The 21,398-nt window shown below is 38.2% G+C and overlaps 1 protein-coding gene and 3 pseudogenes across 1 annotated transcript; all 4 read right to left on the bottom strand.

Annotated features, from left to right (window-relative positions):
• Positions 1-3,861: 3,861 nt before the first annotated feature.
• On the bottom strand, positions 3,862-4,900 carry LOC149146489 (uncharacterized). Its single transcript, XM_089452782.1, is given in 2 exon segments — positions 3,862-3,987; positions 3,989-4,900. Coding segments are annotated over 2 exon segments (1,038 nt in total).
• Position 4,901: 1 nt separating this feature from the next.
• On the bottom strand, positions 4,902-6,143 carry LOC149146488 (soluble starch synthase 3, chloroplastic/amyloplastic pseudogene; annotated as a pseudogene).
• A 3,205-nt stretch (positions 6,144-9,348) lies between these two features.
• Positions 9,349-10,387, bottom strand: LOC149146487 (uncharacterized; annotated as a pseudogene).
• A 1-nt stretch (position 10,388) lies between these two features.
• Positions 10,389-11,630, bottom strand: LOC149146486 (soluble starch synthase 3, chloroplastic/amyloplastic pseudogene; annotated as a pseudogene).
• Between the last annotated feature and the right edge of the window lie 9,768 nt (positions 11,631-21,398).

Raw genomic sequence — 21,398 nt, 5'->3', positions numbered from 1 at the left:
AAGAGGCAAGTCCAACTGGAGCTGAACATGTACTTTAGAAAGTTGATGTGCATGACCACCAAAACACACTTGAAGATCATCACGGAAACTATGCATTAGTGTGTTTCTGGTTCAGCCGCACCCAATAATACCATGCACATCTTAGCAGATGAATTGGATGAAGGGATCAAACCAATGCATCGATTGCAACGGAGGCAAGAGTTCACTTTAGCAAGATGTCACCATGAGGTGCATGCACACCATCATGGACGACCAAGCTTGACATCAGCTCACCACCTTCACCATCACAAGCATGTCAAAGAGTTGGTCTCATCATAACAGACTGAGTGTCAGTGATGTCTTGCTTGGCTTTCTCAATCCATGTTGTCTCACATGAGTACATGTGCATTGTAACGTTGAGTCATGTCAAGTGTAAGTCAAGTGTCCATAGTTGGACGTAACAGTCATAGAGTAGGTGAAGAGTCATGAGGGTATTTGAACTGTCACAAAAGGGAATATCAAGGGTCACCCCACCCTTTGCTATAAATAGTCCCTCATAACTCATTGTAGAGGCTTTTGGTCAACCAAGCCTCTACTAAGACTATATTGAAGAAGGCTTGGATAGTATTGTAATGTGCCTTGGCTTCTCCACTGCACGGAGCTAGTACATATCTTTGGAGGAGCAGGCGGATGTGGCTATAACATTTCACTGATGGGGCTAGCAGGTTTACATGGATGTATTGTATGATTGGAACTTACACTTTTATATAATAAGAGCCAGCATATTTTCGTGCAAAAGTTGTTATTGTAGTTGGACTTCTCTGGTCGCCTTAATAATATATGTTGTTTAACTTACGTATTTGTGTATGAACTGATTCACACGCAATTATATGAATCTTGTTGCAAATGTGTTGTATATGTTTTTAATGTTGTCACCGTCCATGTCAACTACTTTGCCAGACACGAGACAGACCTTTCACATGAACCTTGCTGTAACAATTGTTGCACTCGTTTGGATTGATCTATGAGTGTTATACGTGTTATCTTACCTTGTATGTTGTGACTACCGAATCTGAGTGGACTGCTCCGCTGGAAGCTGTGTATGTCCTTTTGTGTTGTGTGTTCCTAGCCGAGTTGGGACTGATCCCTTTCAACCTAGAACTCACCTTCACCCTTTTCTCCCCCTTTTGTGTTAGAACCTCTCATACATCTTCCTTTACTCATTGCAGCAGTCACACCCTTTCTACTGACAGAGTTATCTTACTTGCCTCTGTGCGACATCGCGGTCAAGGCATTACCTTACGACCCACTGTTGGGACTCCTTCACCAAATGATCTGAGGTCTAATTGGGACTTCTTACCCGGGAGATACCCTTGACATGGTGGCGGGTCCAGCACCGTCAACACCTTCATAGATGTTCCAATCACTCTATTCCTTTGAAAAATAGTTCTTGGCCCTTCCCGTTGGTTCTCTACACTTGACCCCTCTCTTCTAATAAAACTCTAAGACATGCTTAATAAACTAAGTCTCATTGGGTGGCTCCACTCGGCTTCCAAAAATAAATAGAAGAGTGCATCCTCTGCATAGACTCAACCAACCTCTACCAAAAAAACATACACAACCAATACCGGACCCCAAGGAATGTGTTGGGTCACAAACACTAGCATTAAGTGTGGAGAACCACATGTTCAAAATTCCATTAAACACATACACAAAAAAATCGTTATATAAGGGATTATGAAACATAAATTATTCTACAACTTTAGTGCACACTCGAAATCCCCTAATTTTCCATTACTCTAGATACTTTTAATATTACAAAGTGGGTTTATTGAGATCCTTGAAAATAGGATCAAATATCAAACTTGGCTCAGAATAGACTCCGAGCATCTCAAAAAAACTTAACAAAACACTAAAATTACTAGATTACATGGAAAAAAAAATAATTCTCCCCATCCAACCAAAATACACACTTTAAGGAACCAAGTCCTCTGGTAAAAAGGTTTGACCTTCTTGGTCGTTCGAGTTTTTATTGATGCTCCTGCATCATACTCCCAAGGAAAAAGTTATTCATGATGTCTTGATCATGAGTCTTTTGTTGCCAAGTCCTCCTAGATCCCAAATTTTATGTTTTCGCTTGCCATTTTATTTACTATTTTGTTGTTTCTTTGTAGTTACTTGCAACCATCTAGGATCCCAAACCTAATTTTGTTTCTGTGAAGTATTTCCACTCCATATTTCGTCATCAATCATTTGTCAACAACTACAGTGATTTTGTTGCTCATCCACTTGATAGTTTTCATCTTTAATAGTGCTCCTTTCACTTTTTCTTGTTGTTGATTGTTGCTTCTTTGTGTTATCACAAAATCATTCACTGAAGGGCTGCTGATCAGGTAGACTCTGTGTAACTGTTTCAGACCAATCTTTTGACTAAGGCTTAGCCTCCTTAGCCTGAGAGGGCTCTCTCAAAAGGTTATTGATTTTTGCTATTGATCAGATGGCTAACTCTTGTAAGGTGAATTTAACAAACATGATGGCTGGACAAACATTACACAGGCTTCCATTGGGCTTATGGAGTCAAACATACTACAACAAACGATGATGATGCCTTACATAGAAGTCAGGGCATGTGGCATTTAGATACTCAAAACACAACTCATAGGAAACCTCAGTTTACAAATACACACAGGAAATCAGAGCAGCATAAGTGAATTCTGAGTGATTGTGTATTTATACAACTGTAAAAAACATCAAGAACACAGCAAAACCACATATCTTGAGTATAGAAACACTGTATGAATCCTGAGAAGTAAAACAGTCATTTATATTACTGAACTCTGCTTTTTACATCAGCCAAAACAGTCCTCTGTTTTATAAAAAGTCCAACCCGCATTACATAAAAGTTTCATCTATATATAGAAACATAATTTTAACTACTTTGAGCTTCCTCCTCCAGCATGAGGGGAGCTCGATGACTGCTACTAATTACCCCTATCTGCTATTTAACTGACTCATTAAATGCAATAAGTGCTAAACTGGAATTTTAAAGAGTCCTAATTAAACTATAACTCTAATTCTATCCTCCTCGTAGAATGATTCTTCCTTGTTCTTTGACACTTGTCTCCTTTCAGTTTGGCCGAGATAGCTGAGAAGAGGATTCAATGTTCCATGCTAGCTTTGGATGCTGAATGCATTGATGGTTCAGTGATGTTAGGAGAAAACCCCTGTTTTTCCGGTTCCAGTCTTCCACTACCTATTCGAAAATGCAGCATCATGTCTCCAGCTCTTTAATATCCCAAAAATGTAGAGCACCACGTCCATGATGTGCTGGCCACCTTTTTTCATGTGTGAAGACAACACCTTACAAAAAGATTTTGCTGATTTGTCAATCATAATTGATTAGCTCAACTGAAACATGCAGCTACAGCAGTTTCGTAGCGCGCTACGAAACTGCTGTGTAACTTCAAAAGCACAGTCCTCCAGCATCAGTTATACAGCATGACTTTATGTTGAGATATGTTAAAACAATAAGACCTGAAATTGTATTCATTTATGCCACAGTCACCGGACAGCCTACATAAACAATGCTTGAATCTGCGATTCTAATAAGTCTATAGCTCCTTCAAATTTGTAGGCTCTGCCATAGGTTTGATATCTGAGTTCTTTATACAATTTCTCTAAACCTGGTTGAAGCCTTGTAGTTAATACAATGCTTGCAAAAGCAAAACCACTGAACACCAATGGGACTGTAACTTTTACTGTTAGTATGCTTAGTACAGGTGCATGGATATTCCTCTCTGTCACAATACTTGGAGCTGGATTATCTCAGACTTCTCAACAAGAGCCTGTAAATAGTTGAGCGCATTATAGACATTCCACACCTCATTTAGATTTTTGTAACAGTGGCAACAATTTTCTCCAATTCAGAAGGAAACAATACAGACCACAGTTTTCTAGCTTTGAAGCCATATCTACAGGTTCTCTAACGGAGTTGAAAGTAATCTGTTTTAACTTCCTCAATAGTTCAAATAGAATCAGAGACTGAAAGACCATTCTCTCCATCTTCTACTGTCACATGATCTTTGCTTTCCATGATTTCTATTATTTCTGATTCAATGTAGGAAGTAACATCATTGTTAACAATACTAACAGAAGGATCATTAGTCACACCTACACCATTACTCAGCTTTGTACTTGAACTATTTTCCTTGAATGTCAATGGTGACAGTGCAATGGCATCTTGAGCAGTTTCCTGTAGTCTAACTTTTGATTCTGCAAGAGAACTGCACTTTTTGTTGAGTTGATCAACAATGGTACTGAGTTGATTAACCTTTTCCATAAGTTCAGTGTTTTCAATTACTAGTTTCTCAACTATGGCAGCAGCTGCCTCTTTCTGCATGCGTGAATTCTCTGCAATTCGAGCTGCCTCTGCTACTGGATCCTTTGCAGAACCCCCATCAAGCCATTCTTTTGAAACTTCTAGAGTGGCGGCAATGGCAATATCCTGCTCAAGTTGAGAATGAGCTGTAGAATTTTTCTCAAGTTGCTGCATCCTAGTTTGGACTGCAACTCTCTGGGCTGTCAAATTTTGGTTCTCTAATGAAAGAGTTTCCAAAGACGACTTTATCTCTTCAACCTCTTTCTGAAGACGGAAATTTTCAAATTTCAATCCTTTAACTTCATCCTCTCTGGCAATCTCTTTAATTACTAGAGAATCGTTTTCAGCCTTTAGCCTTTCAATTTCTTCCTCTCTGAAAACCTCTTTCTGAGGCCAACAAATCTTTTCTTCCTTGAATTTTTTGACCTCATCCTCTAAGCTAACCTCAGAGACTGTACAATTGGTCATTTGCTCTTCCAGAAGAGTTAACTGACTTCTCAGCGTTTGTGAATAAGCAAGTTCCCTCTGTAATGCATTCTTCATTTCAGAATATTCTTTGTGTTTCTTCATCCATCTTGGTTGTAAAGGGTTCCACATTATATTCAGTCTTTTCAGAATCTCTTGTCTCCACTTCAGTCGTTTGTTCACCTGAAGAAAAATCAGCTGGTCCATGGGCATTCTGGCCGTTCTTTTCTGAGTTGGAAAAGATTGATTGAAACCACTGCTGATCATCTGCGTAGACCCTATTGTAGAATCCCGTAGAGAGATCAACGAAGGTTTGGTGCCCAAGCTTCAGATATAAGTTAGTGCCGTTTATAGCAAATGCATCCTCTGGAGCCACACCGCTCCATTCTGCGGCTTTCTGCTGAAGTGACTGCATTTTTCTCTCAACCGACAATAACAATAACACAATAATACCATCATGGCAGTGTATAATATCCGGATGCAACCCACTTTGAAGAAGAAACTCAAGGGCTGCATGGCAAAAGAATTCAAAACATTGTCCATCATCCTTACGGCCGTAGATGCAACCAACCCAAAACATTCCATTGTCTGGTTCTATAAAGTACACAGACAAGCCTTCCACATTTCCATGCCAGACTTTAGTTTTGGTACCTCCCCAAGAAAATTATTTCCCAAATTGTAAATCGTGAACCTTGCTGTAATCAAGACAATCGTATTTTGGGCAAATGATCTCAGCATTATGTCCCAATTCTTGAACTGCACGAGAAAGACTTGTAACCACATCTGCCAGTCCTCCAACCTTTGCAACAGGTGCCATTTCCACAGCTATATGCACAATGTGTATTGGTGGCTCCCTCAGAATTCTTCCAACCACAACAACATGGTAGTCCATACCATTTCTATTGTCATACAATCCACCATGTTCATCGCCTCTTTCAGAGAAAACAAAATCCATCATATATGCATCTAGTGGCACTTTAACAGTTGCCTTCACATGGGAGCCATTATCTGCTGGGATCATTCGCTGGGGTGGAAGAACACCAAGTCAATGAGTCCATCGATTGAAAGAGCACCGAAACCATACTTCAGATTTACCATTCAAAACTGTATTAGATGGGTTGTAAAAGACTGTAACAGAGTTCCCAGCTTCAACTTTACTAGGTTCGGTGTAGAATATATGTTTTTGTGACTGTCGAAATAATGTCATTGTTTTCTCCTACCTTTCTGCTTTTAAAAGTTCCAATTTCTCAGCCTTCTTGCGAGCAGCTTCCTCTCCTACATGAACTTTGAGGCTTCGAGATTCAGAATTGATAACAAGCATACACGCAGGAGCTTGAGAGCATGCCACCTATAAAATACATCCACCGCAGAGCTATTTTGCATGACAGTTGCTATGGATTCGAACAAATTCCCAATTTTGTAGCGCAGCCTAAAACATGTTGCGCTGCGAAATTACAAAAAGGCTTTATGCGCTGCGGAAACACTTTAAAATTATCACATGAGCTACAAAATAACCTAAAAAGATTTGTGACACATTGTAACTCATGCACAGTTTCACACATGGCTATGAGACGGGGATGACTGAGAATGACCGATGATGGGTGAGAATACATAGTTGACTCAAGACTCTAAGGCAAACAAAAATTCAAACTTAGACTAGCACCGACCTTTACCCTCAATGCCAAATGTAAGACATTTGGCATTGAAATTTTGTCAGTGATAACAGTGGCTCCACTTGGGATAGTGTGCTCCTGTAGTATACTAAGAACTCGCAGGTCCAGTGCTTTATCCATTTATGACAAACTGAAATTTGCTCGACAATCATCCCCTTCAAGCTTCTGGGGCCTTCACCTCGGGCTTAAGCTTGATGATCACTATTGGAGAAAGAAATCTACATCTACTAAAAAAAATTCTCAGTCAACCTTGAGCTTATTTGCCTTTTCCTACCTACCTACCCTAACAATTCAAATTTCTTTCAGCTCAATCAATGTGAAATTTCCAATGTAGCCAATCATTTGTCTTATCTAATGTTTGATTTCTTTGACTGCATCGGAGTTCAGAGCCAATACGATAGTATGATGACCGCTGCCACTGAAATTGTCTCTGATCTTTATAGGAAAACTGAAACACTGGAGAGTAAAACTCTTCCATGTAGTCAGCTATAGGATCCCAGAATACATGATCAGCTTGATTTTTCTTGTAACTTTCCAGCTGTGCAAACTGATCTTCAACAACAGTGTACTCTTCGTCAATCGTGAAAGAGAAAGGAAGCAACACTCTCTCCTTGCGTTCTGCCATAGAAAGCTGCTGAAAATAATGATCATGATTATGAAGACTATATGCCTGAATTTGACCTTCTAAACCTTCAATGTCTTTGGCAAATTCATCCAAAAATTTCATCTTATCCTCTGCCTTGCAGTCAAATGATTTTAGATACGAGGACAAGGACAAAGAAAAATCTTCATCTGTTTCTTCATTACTATGATCATTATTCCATTGTTTGAAACCTTGAATTGAAGGAGAGTTTGCCACCACCTCTGACCTATCTATCCATTCCTCCAAAAACATAAGCCATAAGTCTTGAAATGACTTAATGGATTTGATAGGAAAGCTTTCAATCCATTGTTTACATTTCCCTTGAAGTGAATCATAGAATAACATAATGCAAACATCCTCATGTTTAACTCTAAGAAGCTGTGAAAATTCACAAAAATCTGATATATGCTTCAAAGTTAAATTCAAATCTTCTCCGTTGAATTTTGGACCATTCCTTAGAAAATATGCATCCTTAGGAAAATGATTTGGGAAACCATGAATTCATGAAAAATCTATGCATGCATACCTTGAAATAAGAATGGTAGCATCTGGGTCCTTCATAACTCCAGTGGAATCACCATCAACCTATGAATTTCGAATTCTTCAACAATGGAGTCGCCAAGGTAGTTTTGCAGCCTCAAAAACCTTCTGAGCTCCTGCTACCTTCAGAAGTTCAGCTTCATAATTTCGGGAAAGAATAATCTTCAGGCTCCCGGCAGACGCACCAAAATGTTATCACAAAATCATGCACTGAAGGGCTGCTGATCAGGTAAACTCTGTGTAACTGTTTCAGACCAAGCTTTTGACTAAGGCTTAGCCTCCTTAGCCTGAGAGGGCTCTCTCAAAAGGTTATTTATTTTTGCTATTGATCAGATGGCTAACTCTTGTAAGGTGAATTTAACAAACATGCTGGTTGGACAAACATTACACAGGCTTCCATTGGGCTTATGGAGTCAAACATACTACAACAAACGATGATGATGCCTTACATAGAATTCAGGGCATGTGGCATTTAGATACTCAAAACACAACTCATAGGAAACCTCAGTTTACAAATACACACAGGAAATCAGAGCAGCATAAGTGAATTCTGAGTGATTGTGTATTTACAAAACTGTAAAAAACATCAAGAACACAACAAAACCACATATCTTGAGTATAGAAACACTGTATGAATCCTGAGAAGTAAAACAGTCATTTATATTACTGAACTCTACTTTTTACATCAGCCAAAACAATCCTCTGTTTTATAAAAAGTCCAACCCCCATTACATAAAAGTTTCATCTATATATAGAAACATAATTTTAACTACTTTGAGCTTCCTCCTCCAGCATGAGGGGAGCTCGATGACTGCTACTAATTACCCCTATCTGCTATTTAACTGACTCATTAAATGCAATAAGTGCTAAACTGGAATTTTAAAGAGTCCTAATTAAACTATAACTCTAATTCTATCCTCCTCGTAGAATGATTCTTCCTTGTTCTTTGACACCTGTCTCCTTTCAGTTTGGCCGAGATAGCTGAGAAGAGGATTCAATGTTCCATGCTAGCTTTGGATGCTGAATGCGTTGATGGTTCAGTGATGTTAGGAGAAAACCCCTGTTTTTCCAGTTCCAGTCTTCCACTACCTATTCGAAAATGCAGCATCATGTCTCCAGCTCTTTAATATCCCAAAAATGTAGAGCACCACGTCCATGATGTGCTGGCCACCTTTTTTCATGTGTGAAGACAACACCTTACAAAAATATTTTGCTGATTTGTCAATCATAATTGATTAGCTCAACTGAAACATGCAGCTACAGTCCTCCAGCATCAGTTATACAGCATGACTTTATGTTGAGATATGTTAAAACAATAAGACCTGAAATTGTATTCATTTATGCCACAGTCACCGGACAACCTACATAAACAATGCTTGAATCTGCGATTCTAATAAGTCTACAGCTCCTTCAAATTTGTAGGCTCAGCCATAGGTTTGATATCTGAGTTCTTTATACAATTGCTCTAAACCTGGTTGAAGCCTTGTAGTTAATGCAATGCTTGCAAAAGCAAAACCACTGAACACCAATGGGACTGTAACTTTTACTGTTAGTATGCTTAGTACAGGTGCATGGATATTCCTCTCTGTCACAATACTTGGAGCTGGATTATCTCAGACTTCTCAACAAGAGCCTGTAAATAGTTGAGCGCATTATAGACATTCCACACCTCATTTAGATTTTTGTAACAGTGGCAACAATTTTCTCCAATTCAGAAGGAAACAATACAGACCACAGTTTTCTAGCTTTGAAGCCATATCTACAGGTTCTCTAACGGAGTTGAAAGTAATCTGTTTTAACTTCCTCAACAGTTCCAATAGAATCAGAGACTGAAAGACCATTCTCTCCATCTTCTACTGTCACATGATCTTTGCTTTCCATGATTTCTACTATTTCTGATTCAATGTAGGAAGTAACATCATTGTTAACAATACTAACAGAAGGATCATTAGTCACACCTACACCATTACTCAGCTTTGTACTTGAACTATTTTCCTTGAATGTCAATGGTGACAGTGCAATGGCATCTTGAGCAGTTTCCTGTAGTCTAACTTTTGATTCTGCAAGAGAACTGCACTTTTTGTTGAGTTGATCAACAATGGTACTGAGTTGATTAACCTTTTCCATAAGTTCAGTGTTTTCAATTACTAGTTTCTCAACTATGGCAGCAGCTGCCTCTTTCTGCATGCGTGAATTCTCTGCAATTTGAGCTGCCTCTGCTACTGGATCCTTTGCAGAACCCCCATCAAGCCATTCTTTTGAAACTTCTGGAGTGGTGGCAATGGCAATATCCTGCTCAAGTTGAGAATGAGCTGTAGAATTTTTCTCAAGTTGTTGCATCCTAGTTTGGACTGCAACTCTCTGGGCTGTCAAATTTTGGTTCTCTAATGAAAGAGTTTCCAAAGATGACTTTATCTCTTCAACCTCTTTCTGAAGACGGAAATTTTCAAATTTCAATCCTTTAACTTCATCCTCTCTGGCAATCTCTTTAATTACTAGAGAATCGTTTTCAGCCTTTAGCCTTTCAGTTTCTTCCTCTCTGAAAACCTCTTTCTGAGGCCAACAAATCTTTTCTTCCTTGAATTTTTTGATCTCGTCCTCTAAGCTAACCTCGGAGACTGTACAATTGGTCATTTGCTCTTCCAGAAGAGTTAACTGACTTCTCAGCGTTTGTGAATAAGCAAGTTCCCTCTGTAATGCATTCTTCATTTCAGAATATTCTTTGCATTTCTTCATCCATCTTGGTTGTAAAGGTTTCCACATTATATTCAGTCTTTTCAGAATCTCTTGTCTCCACTTCAGTCGTTTGTTCACCTGAAGAAAAATCAGCTGGTCCATGGGCATTCTGGCCGTTCTTTTCTGAGTTGGCAAAGATTGATTGAAACCACTGCTGATCATCTGCGTAGACCCTGTTGTAGAATCCCGTAGAGAGATCAACGAAGGTTTGGTGCCCAAGCTTCAGATATAAGTTAGTGCCGTTTATAGCAAATGCATCCTCTGGAGCCACACCGCTCCATTCTGCGGCTTTCTGCTGAAGCGACTGCATTTTTCTCTCAACCGACAATAACAATAACACAATAATACCATCATGGCAGTGTATAATATCCGGATGCAACCCACTTTGAAGAAGAAACTCAAGGGCTGCATGGCAAAAGAATCCAAAACGTTGTCCATCATCCTTACGGCCGTAGATGCAACCAACCCAAAACATTCCATTGTCTGGTTCTATAAAGTACACAGACAAGCCTTCCACATTTCCATGCCAGACTTTAGTTTTGGTACCTCCCTAAGAAAATTCTTTCCCAAATTGTAAATCATGAACCTTGCTGTAATCAAGACAATCGTATTTTGGGCAAACGATCTCAGCATTATGTCCCAATTCTTGAACTGCACGAGAAAGACTTGTAACCACATCTGCCAGTCCTCCAACCTTTGCAACAGGTGCCATTTCCACAGCTATATGCACAATGTGTATTGGTGGCTCCCTCAGAATTCTTCCAACCACAGCAACATGGTAGTCCATACCATTTCTATTGTCATACAATCCACCATGTTCATCGCCTCTTTCAGAGAAAACAAAATCCATCATATATGCATCTAGTGGCACTTTAACAGTTGCCTTCACATGGGAGCCATTATCTGCCGGGATCATTCGCTGGGGTGGAAGAACACCAAGTCGATGAGTCCATCGATTGAAAGAGCACCGAAACCATACTTCAGATTTACCATTCAAAACTGTATTAGATGGGTTGTAAAAGACTGTAACAGAGTTCCTAGCTTCAACTTTACTAGGTTCGGTGTAGAATATATGTTTTTGTGACTGTCGAAATAATGTCATTGTTTTCTCCTTCCTTTCTGCTTTTAAAAGTTCCAATTTCTCAGCCTTCTTGCGAGCAGCTTCCTCTCCTACATGAACTTTGAGGCTTCGAGATTCAGAATTGATAACAAGCATACACGCAGGAGCTTGAGAGCATGCCACCTGTAAAATACATCCACCGCAGAGCTATTTTGCATGACAGTTGCTATGGATTCGAACAAATTCCCAATTTTGTAGCGCATCCTAAAACATGTTGCGCTGCGAAATTACAAAAAGGCTTTATGCGCTGCGGAAACACTTTAAAATTATCACATGAGCTACAAAGTAACCTAAAAAGCTTTGTGACACATTGTAACTCATGCACGGTTTCACACATGGCTATGAGACGGGGATGACTGAGAATGACCGGTGATGGGTGAGAATACATAGTTGACTCAAGACTCTAAGGCAAACAAAAATTCAAACTTAGACTAGCACCGACCTTTACCCTCAATGCCAAATGTAAGACATTTGGCATTGAAATTTTGTCAGTGATAACACTTTGCATTGGTCAATTTACTCCTTCAAAAGACATCCTATATAAATATTCTTTTAAGGTTACAAAATATTTGAAACCCTGCTCCTTACACCCTCTGTCAATTGCTATGTCCTGTGTTGCTTCCACCATTATTACCATTTTTTGTCCCCAAGTTACTTCCTCCAGTTCCTTAGGTGTAACAATCCATATCTCTTCGATTTGTGACTTGTAAAGGTTCCAATACATGATCCCTCTGTTGCTTCCACTATCCACATATCCACTATCTCAAGTGGGATCCTTTAATTTTACAACTAAAAATATAATAACAATCCTCCATATGTTGCTATTTTACTGCAACAAATTCAATTTTTTTTTCCAATAGTTCATTTTACTCATGTTGCATTCAGCTATACTATTTTTCTTTTCACCTTCTTCTTCACTTCCTTGTTGATTTGATGACAAAATCTAATTAGATACTACAACTTTTCATTTCTGATAATCTTCCTCTATTTTGAAAAGATAAGATGTAAGAGTCGTAGATACTTTTATTCTCTCATTCCAAGCCTCATCTTATTGGTTCAGTAGGGGTGACTGACTGTTTCCATTTCCAAGACTTCTATGCTCATCTCCATCTACATAGGTAAACATATCTCAAAAAATATTTTGCAAAATACAATCAAAATTTAAAAGGCTTTAAAAGTCAGAACCAAAATGTACTTTGCATCCATTTCCTCCTTCGATTTATTTTGCGATATTCATGTTGTTGATATGCACATGATACAATAAAATTGTCATGTTCTTCCAATGTTATCTTTTCCTCCATAGTTGCATTGGTAAACTATTGCATCAACTATTTTCAATCTGAGTAATTTCCAAACCCAATGACTTTCTCCATATCTTTACTTCTATAATATTTTTTTTGGTTGCCTTCAACCTTTCTTCCTTGTGTCTCTGCTACCTTTAAATAACCTATTTGATGTCTATTGGCTTGTAAAACATTCTCGATCTTATCAAACCAAAAATTGTACTGATTATTCCACACAGTTCCCTTATCATACATCTTATTATCTTCAAGAATTTTCTTCCATTTTGTTGTCAACATCCATTAAGGAAATTTTGAGCTCTAAAATGGGCCTCCTAAGGAAATTATAAAATAATAGTGGAAATAATAAAATAATATTAGATTGCATCATCAAATTTTAGAGGGAAAAAATAAAAAACTACTTTTTCAACTCGTATTTTCAACTTATCTCCCTATGGATTTACTCAAATTTCAAGTGGGAACACTCGTTGGATGCATAATTTGATTCCTCATCCAAGGAGTACCCATGTTGCATATGTTCGATGGACTCTGCTACACAAAAAATGAGAAATACATGAAAAACTTGATTGCAAACACCTTTTTTTCATGTATTTCTCATTTTTCGTGTAGGGTCCATCGAAAGCATGCAACATGGGTACTCCTTGGATGAGGAATTAAATTTTTCATCCAACGAGTACTCCTACTTGAAATTTCAGTAAAACCTTAGGGAGATAAGTTGGAAATACAAGTTGAAAAAGTAGTTTTATTATTGTTGAGTTGAGGCTTCTGTGACCCATATTAACTTTATTCGGCTTGTCCCGACGATGAACCACACTAGTTGGTTCGAAACGCGTCGACAAATAAAATTTCTTGTGATGTACGCCGAAAAATCTCTCATATAGTTTTATTATTTTATTATTTTTTCAATATTTTTACTTTTTTACCCCAAAAATGGTGAATCATCCCCCATGGTTGACATCATCATCTTGAATCCTATTGGTTATTATAACGTTTATTTTGTTTGTACATTTTCCTTAGGAGGGCCATTTTAGACCTCAAAAGTTCTCTAATGTCAATAATGTGTTGTGTGAGAGTTGTAAGAGTTTTCTCCCACTTCTTTCCATGAATCTTCAGAATATTTGGTTTTTTTAAACTTTCATCACAAGAATCCACCTATGGTTTGACTTGCCTCCAAGAAATTATCCATCCTTTGTTGACAACATTTTTATGTTGATCCTAAAACTCAACCAATTCTATAATTTTAGTCTCCATATTGTTCTTTTGTAAAGGGTTCTTCCCTACTATTATCCTTAAAAAATATTCCTCATTCATTTTCCTTGGGGTAAATGCTAACAACATTCTCTAAAACTAAAGTTGTTGTAATCGTTGGGAATTTACCTGCTTTTATGTTTGACTGTTTTATGTTCCGGATTGGTAGAATTCCATATCTCTTGACAAAAATGTCTGAGAGAGGTTGTAATTGAATAATATTTTGTATACTTCAATTTCAATGAAATAACAAGTATGCAATTTTTTTCTATGGAAAAAAGAAATAATAATTAAACATGATCAACCATAACCAACTAAAGGTAATCATAATTAAAAAATATGGTAAACCATGGTAAAACATAGGTCACCATAGTCAACTACCACTTAACAACTAAACCATGGTCAAACATGGTAGACCATAGTGTGTTAAGGTCAAACATCGTGAATCATAGTCAACTAAAGTCCAACATGGTCAACCATGGTTAAACATGGTTAACTATGGATAACATAATAATCCATCGTTAATAATAGTTAGCCATATTCAAAGATGGTTCACCATGGTCACCCAATTTTTAACCATAATTAAAGAAGGTCAACCATGGCCAACAACATTGAATGAAAGTTAACCAAAATCAACCATGGCCAACAACAATGAATGAAAGTTAACCATAATCAACCATGGTGAAGCAAAGTCAACCACAATTAACGATGGTCCTTCAAAGTTTAACCCAATAATGCAATATAAATCAAAGCAGAATACTATAACCTACTTCGACTATCAATTTGTGGAAGCTTAAAGATCGAGTTGAACAATATAACCAGAAGAAGAAGAATCAATGGCTCAATACACATGAAAATACCTTTGGGGAAAGCCTCAACTAAAAACCCCACACTATTGTATTATCATACATGGTGGAAATAAATAGGAATTATACAAAGCCTTAGCTCTCACAGCTAGCCAGCTCTCAGTACAATCCTCACAGATGCTCACAAGCAATATTGGCTTCTCTCCAACCTTCCTCTCTGCCCTCCAAGCTCCGATTTTGTTGTGTCTTTCCTTGTGGATGATTCTCCTATTACCAAGTGGAAACCTCCTTCAAAACTACGGAATCCTCAAGGATGAATCCTTGACTGCATGCATAAGTTTTCTCCATGAGAAAACACATGCAACTGATAGTACACTGTCCTTGAACTTTAATCTCAACTGAGTCTTTCTCAGAATAGACATGCATGAGTTTCTGATGAGGGAATCTTCAGTTAACTAGAGTAGCACTAGTTGAGTGCATTAATGCATCAATTGATTGTTAACTCACTATTAGTTCCTAAAATAGTTTGGAAATAATATAACTGGACTTAACTCAATAAATTGAGTTAACTAATTACAACTCAAATATAACTCAATCTTTCTCCTTAATTTAAGGGATAATTCTTGCATGACTTCAGAAAGACTTCTAAATTGAATTTCTCCAACTAATTAATTTAAAATAAATTAATTAATTATTTCCAAGTAGTTGTTAAGACTAAATTTGATTTTAATTCACAATTTAATTTAAGGACAAATTAAATAGGAATATTCTTGTTGACATATTTCAACACTCCCTCTCAAAAAGAAAGGGGTTATCTACCACCCCGATCCTTTCTGTATGGAACTTGAATTTACACTTTGACAATGCCTTTGTCAAAATGTCAGCATCTTGCTCCTCTATCGAAATATACTGCAGCAACATGATCCTCTCAACCTGTGAAAATCCATGGGCAACAAATCTTGCCTTATGCTTCTCCACACTACCATCAACAGCTTGATTTACTTTGTAAAGCCAACGAGAACTCACAACTGACTTGTTCTCCAGTCTCGAAACCACGTCCCAAACACTGTTATGAACTATGGAGTCATACTCCTCCACCATAGCATCAAACCAAATCGGTTGTTGCACTGCTTCCTCAAAGGAATATGGCTCGGTCTCAACACATTCCCCAGCAAGGGTCATGTATCCAATGTACCTCTTAGGTGACCTCCTCTGTCTGTGCTGACCCACATTCTCTCTTGCATCCTCCAACAATCTGTCAGCTTCTCTTGTGCACTTTCGTCCATCTCTGGAAGACTTTGCTTGAGTGGATGTCCTTACTCCTGGAACCTCTGCATGCCACTGCTCCACATCAGTCTGAGGCTCCTCCTCCTTAGGAACCAACAGTTCCTTCGTAGCCTATAGTTTGAGCTCCCTCTCAAGGCAAACTCGCATTGCCTTCTGCTCATCAAACTTGAGATCTCTGTGAACCACTGTCCTCCGACTGGTAGTGAAGTACATCTGATAGTTGTGAGGTGTATCAGTGTACCCCACAAATATCCCCAACTCTGCTATCAGATCAAGCTTCTTCCATGCATCCTTTGTCACATGGCAATATATCGATGTGCCAAAGATCTTGAAGTGACCCACATCTGGTCTCTTACCGGAGAAAGTTTCCTATGGTGTCTTTATCCCAAGTATGTGATGCGGGCTTCTATTCTGCAAATATACTATTGTGTTGCATGCCTCAGCCCATAATTGAAGTGGTAGGCCTTGGTCATGCATCATTGCCTATGCTACCCCTACAATAGCTCTATTCTTCCTCTCGACCATACCATTCTACTTTGGGTTATGAAGTGTAGTCAACTCTCATTTAATTCCTTCCATTGCAAAAAAGTCCATAAACTCTTGAGAGACATATTCTCCACTTTTGTCACTTCTTAAGGCCTTGATATTCTTCCCTGACTCTTTCTCGACCAAAGCTTTGAACTCACAAAACTTTGTGAAAATTTGGTCCTTCTTTTGCATGAAATAAATTCAGCATTTACGCGAATAGTCATCAATGAATATCACATAATACCTTTGCTTCATTGTGGATGCCATTGAGAATGGTCCACACAAGTCAGTATGAACTCACTCTAAGATAGCTTTTGCTCGACTGTCTCGATCATGAAAGGAAGACTTGGTGTACTTTCCCAAGGTACAACCTGTGCATGTGTCAACTTGGTCAAGTTTACATCTGGGAAGTCCTATAGATATCTGTTGCATTATCTTAAAAGCCCCATGATGCAAATGGTCCAACCGCCTATTTCACAACTTGCCAATGTCTTGGCTTTGCATCAATTCTGCTTTTGTACTCAATGTTGCACAATCATCTACCTCTAGTTTATAGAGATTCTTCACCCGAATCCCTATCCTCTTGGTCTGACCCGTGTCTATGTGTCCTAGGAACACCTTTCCTTTATTGAAGACAACATCATAGCCTTTGTCCTCCAACATCACGACTGATACCAATTTCTTCTTCAGTCCAGGCACATACATCACATTTGTGAAGGTGAGAGGAGCTCCATGCTCCTTGAAAAGCAACCGTGCCTGTTAGCACTCCAAGAAACTCTCCTAGGTTGCAACTCAGAGATGCTTGGTAACATATAATCTTCAATATTGTTCTCAGAACTATTGGAATGGATGATGGTTTGGATCAAGTTAGATGACCATTTCAGCTCTATTCCCACTCAAGGCATGCATGAACACTCTCAACAACACAAGGCTTTAAACCATTAATGCTCAATATTTTATAGATTTAATGGATAAATGGAGAATACTAAATATATTAGCATATTGCATATATAAACATAAATGAAGACTAGCTACAGGCAGCAAAAGAGAATATTGACTGTACTAGTAGATGCATATATAACCACATATAAATGGTTAGCTACAGGTAGCAAAGAAGCTTGTAATTCTAAGTTATTAAAGTAGAGATAAGATGACAATTATCAGGCCTTAAACACAAAGGAAACATGAACAAATTGTTCAAGTGCAAGCATAGAACAACAAAGAGAATGGATGTTGAACATATTATGGCAAAAGAAGCTTGTATTTCTAGAATGAAGATAAGAAGCTTGAAGGAACAGAGGAGGAATAATCTCCAAAAGTTGAAACCTTTTTACATCTTACTAACAACTATTTATAGCCTGTTTACAATGATCCTGAGCCCTTTGAGGCTTCAGCATCTTAATCTATCCTTATGTGCATTGTTTAACTGACTTGATTCCCTGAAGCCAAGCATGGCTTGGTGGTTTCTTCTTCTGACAAAATACTAACCATATTCAGATATTTTGGGCAGCTTACTGTGATGTCTGGGAGCTCCCTTGTGCCAGAGGTGCCCCATATTGTTTGTTAGGATGGCTGTTGCGCTGTCTATGCGGTTGATGCTCCCTGATATTATTTGATTTGGGTTGCAGCATGCTGTGTGTGCCACTTGATCAATTCTATTTAGGGCTAGCTACACGTGCTCCATGACTATTTCTGTTAGGGCAAGCTATGTTGCGATGGAAGAGCTATTGGGCCTCTGTTTTCCCTTTAGATATTTAGAAAGACTGTTATTTTTGTTAAATATAGAAAAACATAGTAGCCTTGTGAAAATTCCACCCATTCCTATCCTTTTCAGACTTAAAAAATCATTAGATGCAGCTCATCAGCCTCTCGGGTCCACCCTCATTACTGTCGCAAGTAACAAAGAAGCATGCCTTGTGTATTTTCCTCGTATTGTGAAATATGCCTAAAATGTTAAAAACATGGGAAAATTTCCGTCGACAAACATCAAATATTATATATATCACTTCTCAGACCCTTTTGGGTCCGGGCTTCATCGCAACTACAAGGCCTCCAGGTTTCCTTTGTATTTCGTCGAAATACCGAAAATACATCAAATACATTTGAAAACTGCTTGGGCGCGGACTTGAAATTTTATAAGAAATCATTTGTAGTGTCATCGGCTCCGACCCATCGGGTCGCCCCTATGTATGTGTGTAGGTCCGATCCCATGGTAGTACATCGATGCGATACAACGATGCAATCCGATCACAATCATTGATCGCTCATTCCCCGGGCCTTATATATATATAGATATAGATAGAGATATATATATATATATATATATATATATATATATATATATATATATATATATGTATATGTGTGTGTGTGTGTATGTATATGTATATGTATATGTATATGTATATATATATATATATATATATATATATATATATATATATATATATATATATATATATATATATATATATATATATATATATATATATATATATATATATATATATATATATATATAACATAGCTCCCCGTCGATGCGACCCTCCAATCTGATCATCGGCGATCGCTAATCGGTGGTGTCATGCGCCCGCTTTAAGCCTATCAACTCTGCCCGACCGATATGCGGTTTACTACCTAGATCTTGGCAGTTGATCGGCCAGATCTAATGGTGGCTGTGCAATTACTGTTCAAGCCTTCACCTGTGGGTTTTTTCACTGTTTACCTTTGGTTATTTCCCTCCGATAGTGATTTTCCACCCTTCCAAGGGCTTTCCTCTTGCACCGATTTTGATCTTATATCATATTTGAGCCAAAATTGAAAATGTCGAGGGCATAAATGGATCCATTGGCACGATTTTTAAGCACACTTGGAGACTTTGGGGCAATTGGATCCATTTTTGGGCCATTTGCCTCCAAGTCTAACATTGGCTCCTTCTGGGGATGAAATCCTCCCTGTGAGGTTTCAAGAACCGTAGATCAATGCCTTTCTTGTAAAACCAAAATTAAATCTTCCTCCTAGTGTTGCATTGGGCATGGAGTCTTTTTAGCATAAAAATAAAAACTGAAAGAAAAACATATTTACAATACCAAGGCTTTAAGGCCTTAAATGAAATAAAGTTTCAAGAACCACCCATTTACTAGGCTACCAAAAGTATCTCCTCCTTCCAGACTATGCAGAATGAATGTATTGTTCTGTTGAACTTGAGTGATGACAAAAGGACCTGTCCATAAGGAGTCAAACTTGCCATGATTACCTCTCTTTTCCTTAAATGCATCCCATTTAAGCACCCAATCACCAACTTGGAAATTGTCCACTTTTGCCTTCCTGTCAAAGGTTTCTTTGATTGCCTTCTGATGAGCCTTTGATTTCTCAACCAGCTGCTCTCTTATCTATTATAGTTCAACCAGGTTATTCATTCTTCTTACCATGCCATTCTCTTCCTCTTGTTCTTCTTGCAAGAATTTAGCCACAGGGAGAATCGAGTGGATAGGGAAAACAACATCAGCGCCATAAACCAGTTTGAATGGAGAATTCCCTATGGATTTTTTTTATGGTAACTTTGTCAGCCCATAGTGCAAATTTCAGCTTGGAATCCCAGCCCTTTTTTGTTGTCTTCTAACATATTTTTGATGACCCTCATCAAACTTTTGTTAGATGATTCTGCTAGGCCATTTCCCTGAGGATAATATGAGGTAAAATGCACCACTTGGATACCCATGGATTTAGTCATGTCCACCAATTCTTTTTCTTTAAAAGTTGTTGCGTTATCAGTAACTAGTTTGGTTGGGCAACCAAATCTAGTGAAAATATTCTCATTTAAGAATTTTATGACAACTTGATGATTGGCATTCTTAGTGGCTATAGCTTCAATCCACTTGGTAAAATAATCAGTGGCTACTAAGATCCATTTGTGTTGGCCACTGGAATGTGGGTTGATCTCACCTATAAAGTCCAAGCCCCACTGTTGGAAGGGACCATTGACATGTATTAACTTTAAGGGCAGAGATTTTAGCTGTTGTCTACTTGCAAACCTCTAACACTTGTCACAAGCTTTTACAAAAGAAAACAGATCAAAGAACAAGGTAGGCCAATAATATCCAGCCCTCAAGATTTTGTGAACTGTGATTTTCCAATAATGATGCCCTCCACAGATGCTAGAATGGAACTGATGCATGACTTCCACAGATTGTTCTTTATCTAAACACCTCAAGAGGATTCCTGATGGGTCTTTCCAATAAAGCTGATTTTTATCAATATAGAATTTGGCTGATCTGAGTTTAATGGCACGAGATTGACTTCAGCTAAGCCCTAAAGGGACTTCTAGCTTTGCAAAAAATGAATTATGTTGTAATACCATTCACATGTGGCTAGATTTTCGGCCAAAGACTGATTCCGCTCTTGCTCTTCTGTTGCTCCCTCTGCCTGCTCATAATCTGAATTTAGACTCATGGAATTTATGTCTAACAAGCTGCAATTCTCTTCAGCCATAAGTTTAGCCAAGCGTTGGCCTTTAACAAGCTTAATGGGCTTCACCTCTATGTTAAATTCTATGAATTTTGGAATCCATTTAGCTTTCTTCCCATCAATATCTGGCTGCGTTAAGACATATTTTACTGAGGCTGAAGGTACATATGCAACCACTTTGGAATGAAAAATATAAATTATGAATGCTTTTAAAGATTTTATGAGAG

The sequence above is a fragment of the Pinus tabuliformis genome, chromosome X (genome assembly GCF_031772625.1).
Source record: "Pinus tabuliformis cultivar Carrire ecotype Pingquan chromosome X, CPIR1, whole genome shotgun sequence".
NCBI classification, from domain to species: Eukaryota; Viridiplantae; Streptophyta; class Pinopsida; order Pinales; family Pinaceae; genus Pinus; species Pinus tabuliformis.
This window is presented reverse-complemented; position numbering and strand designations above follow the sequence as displayed.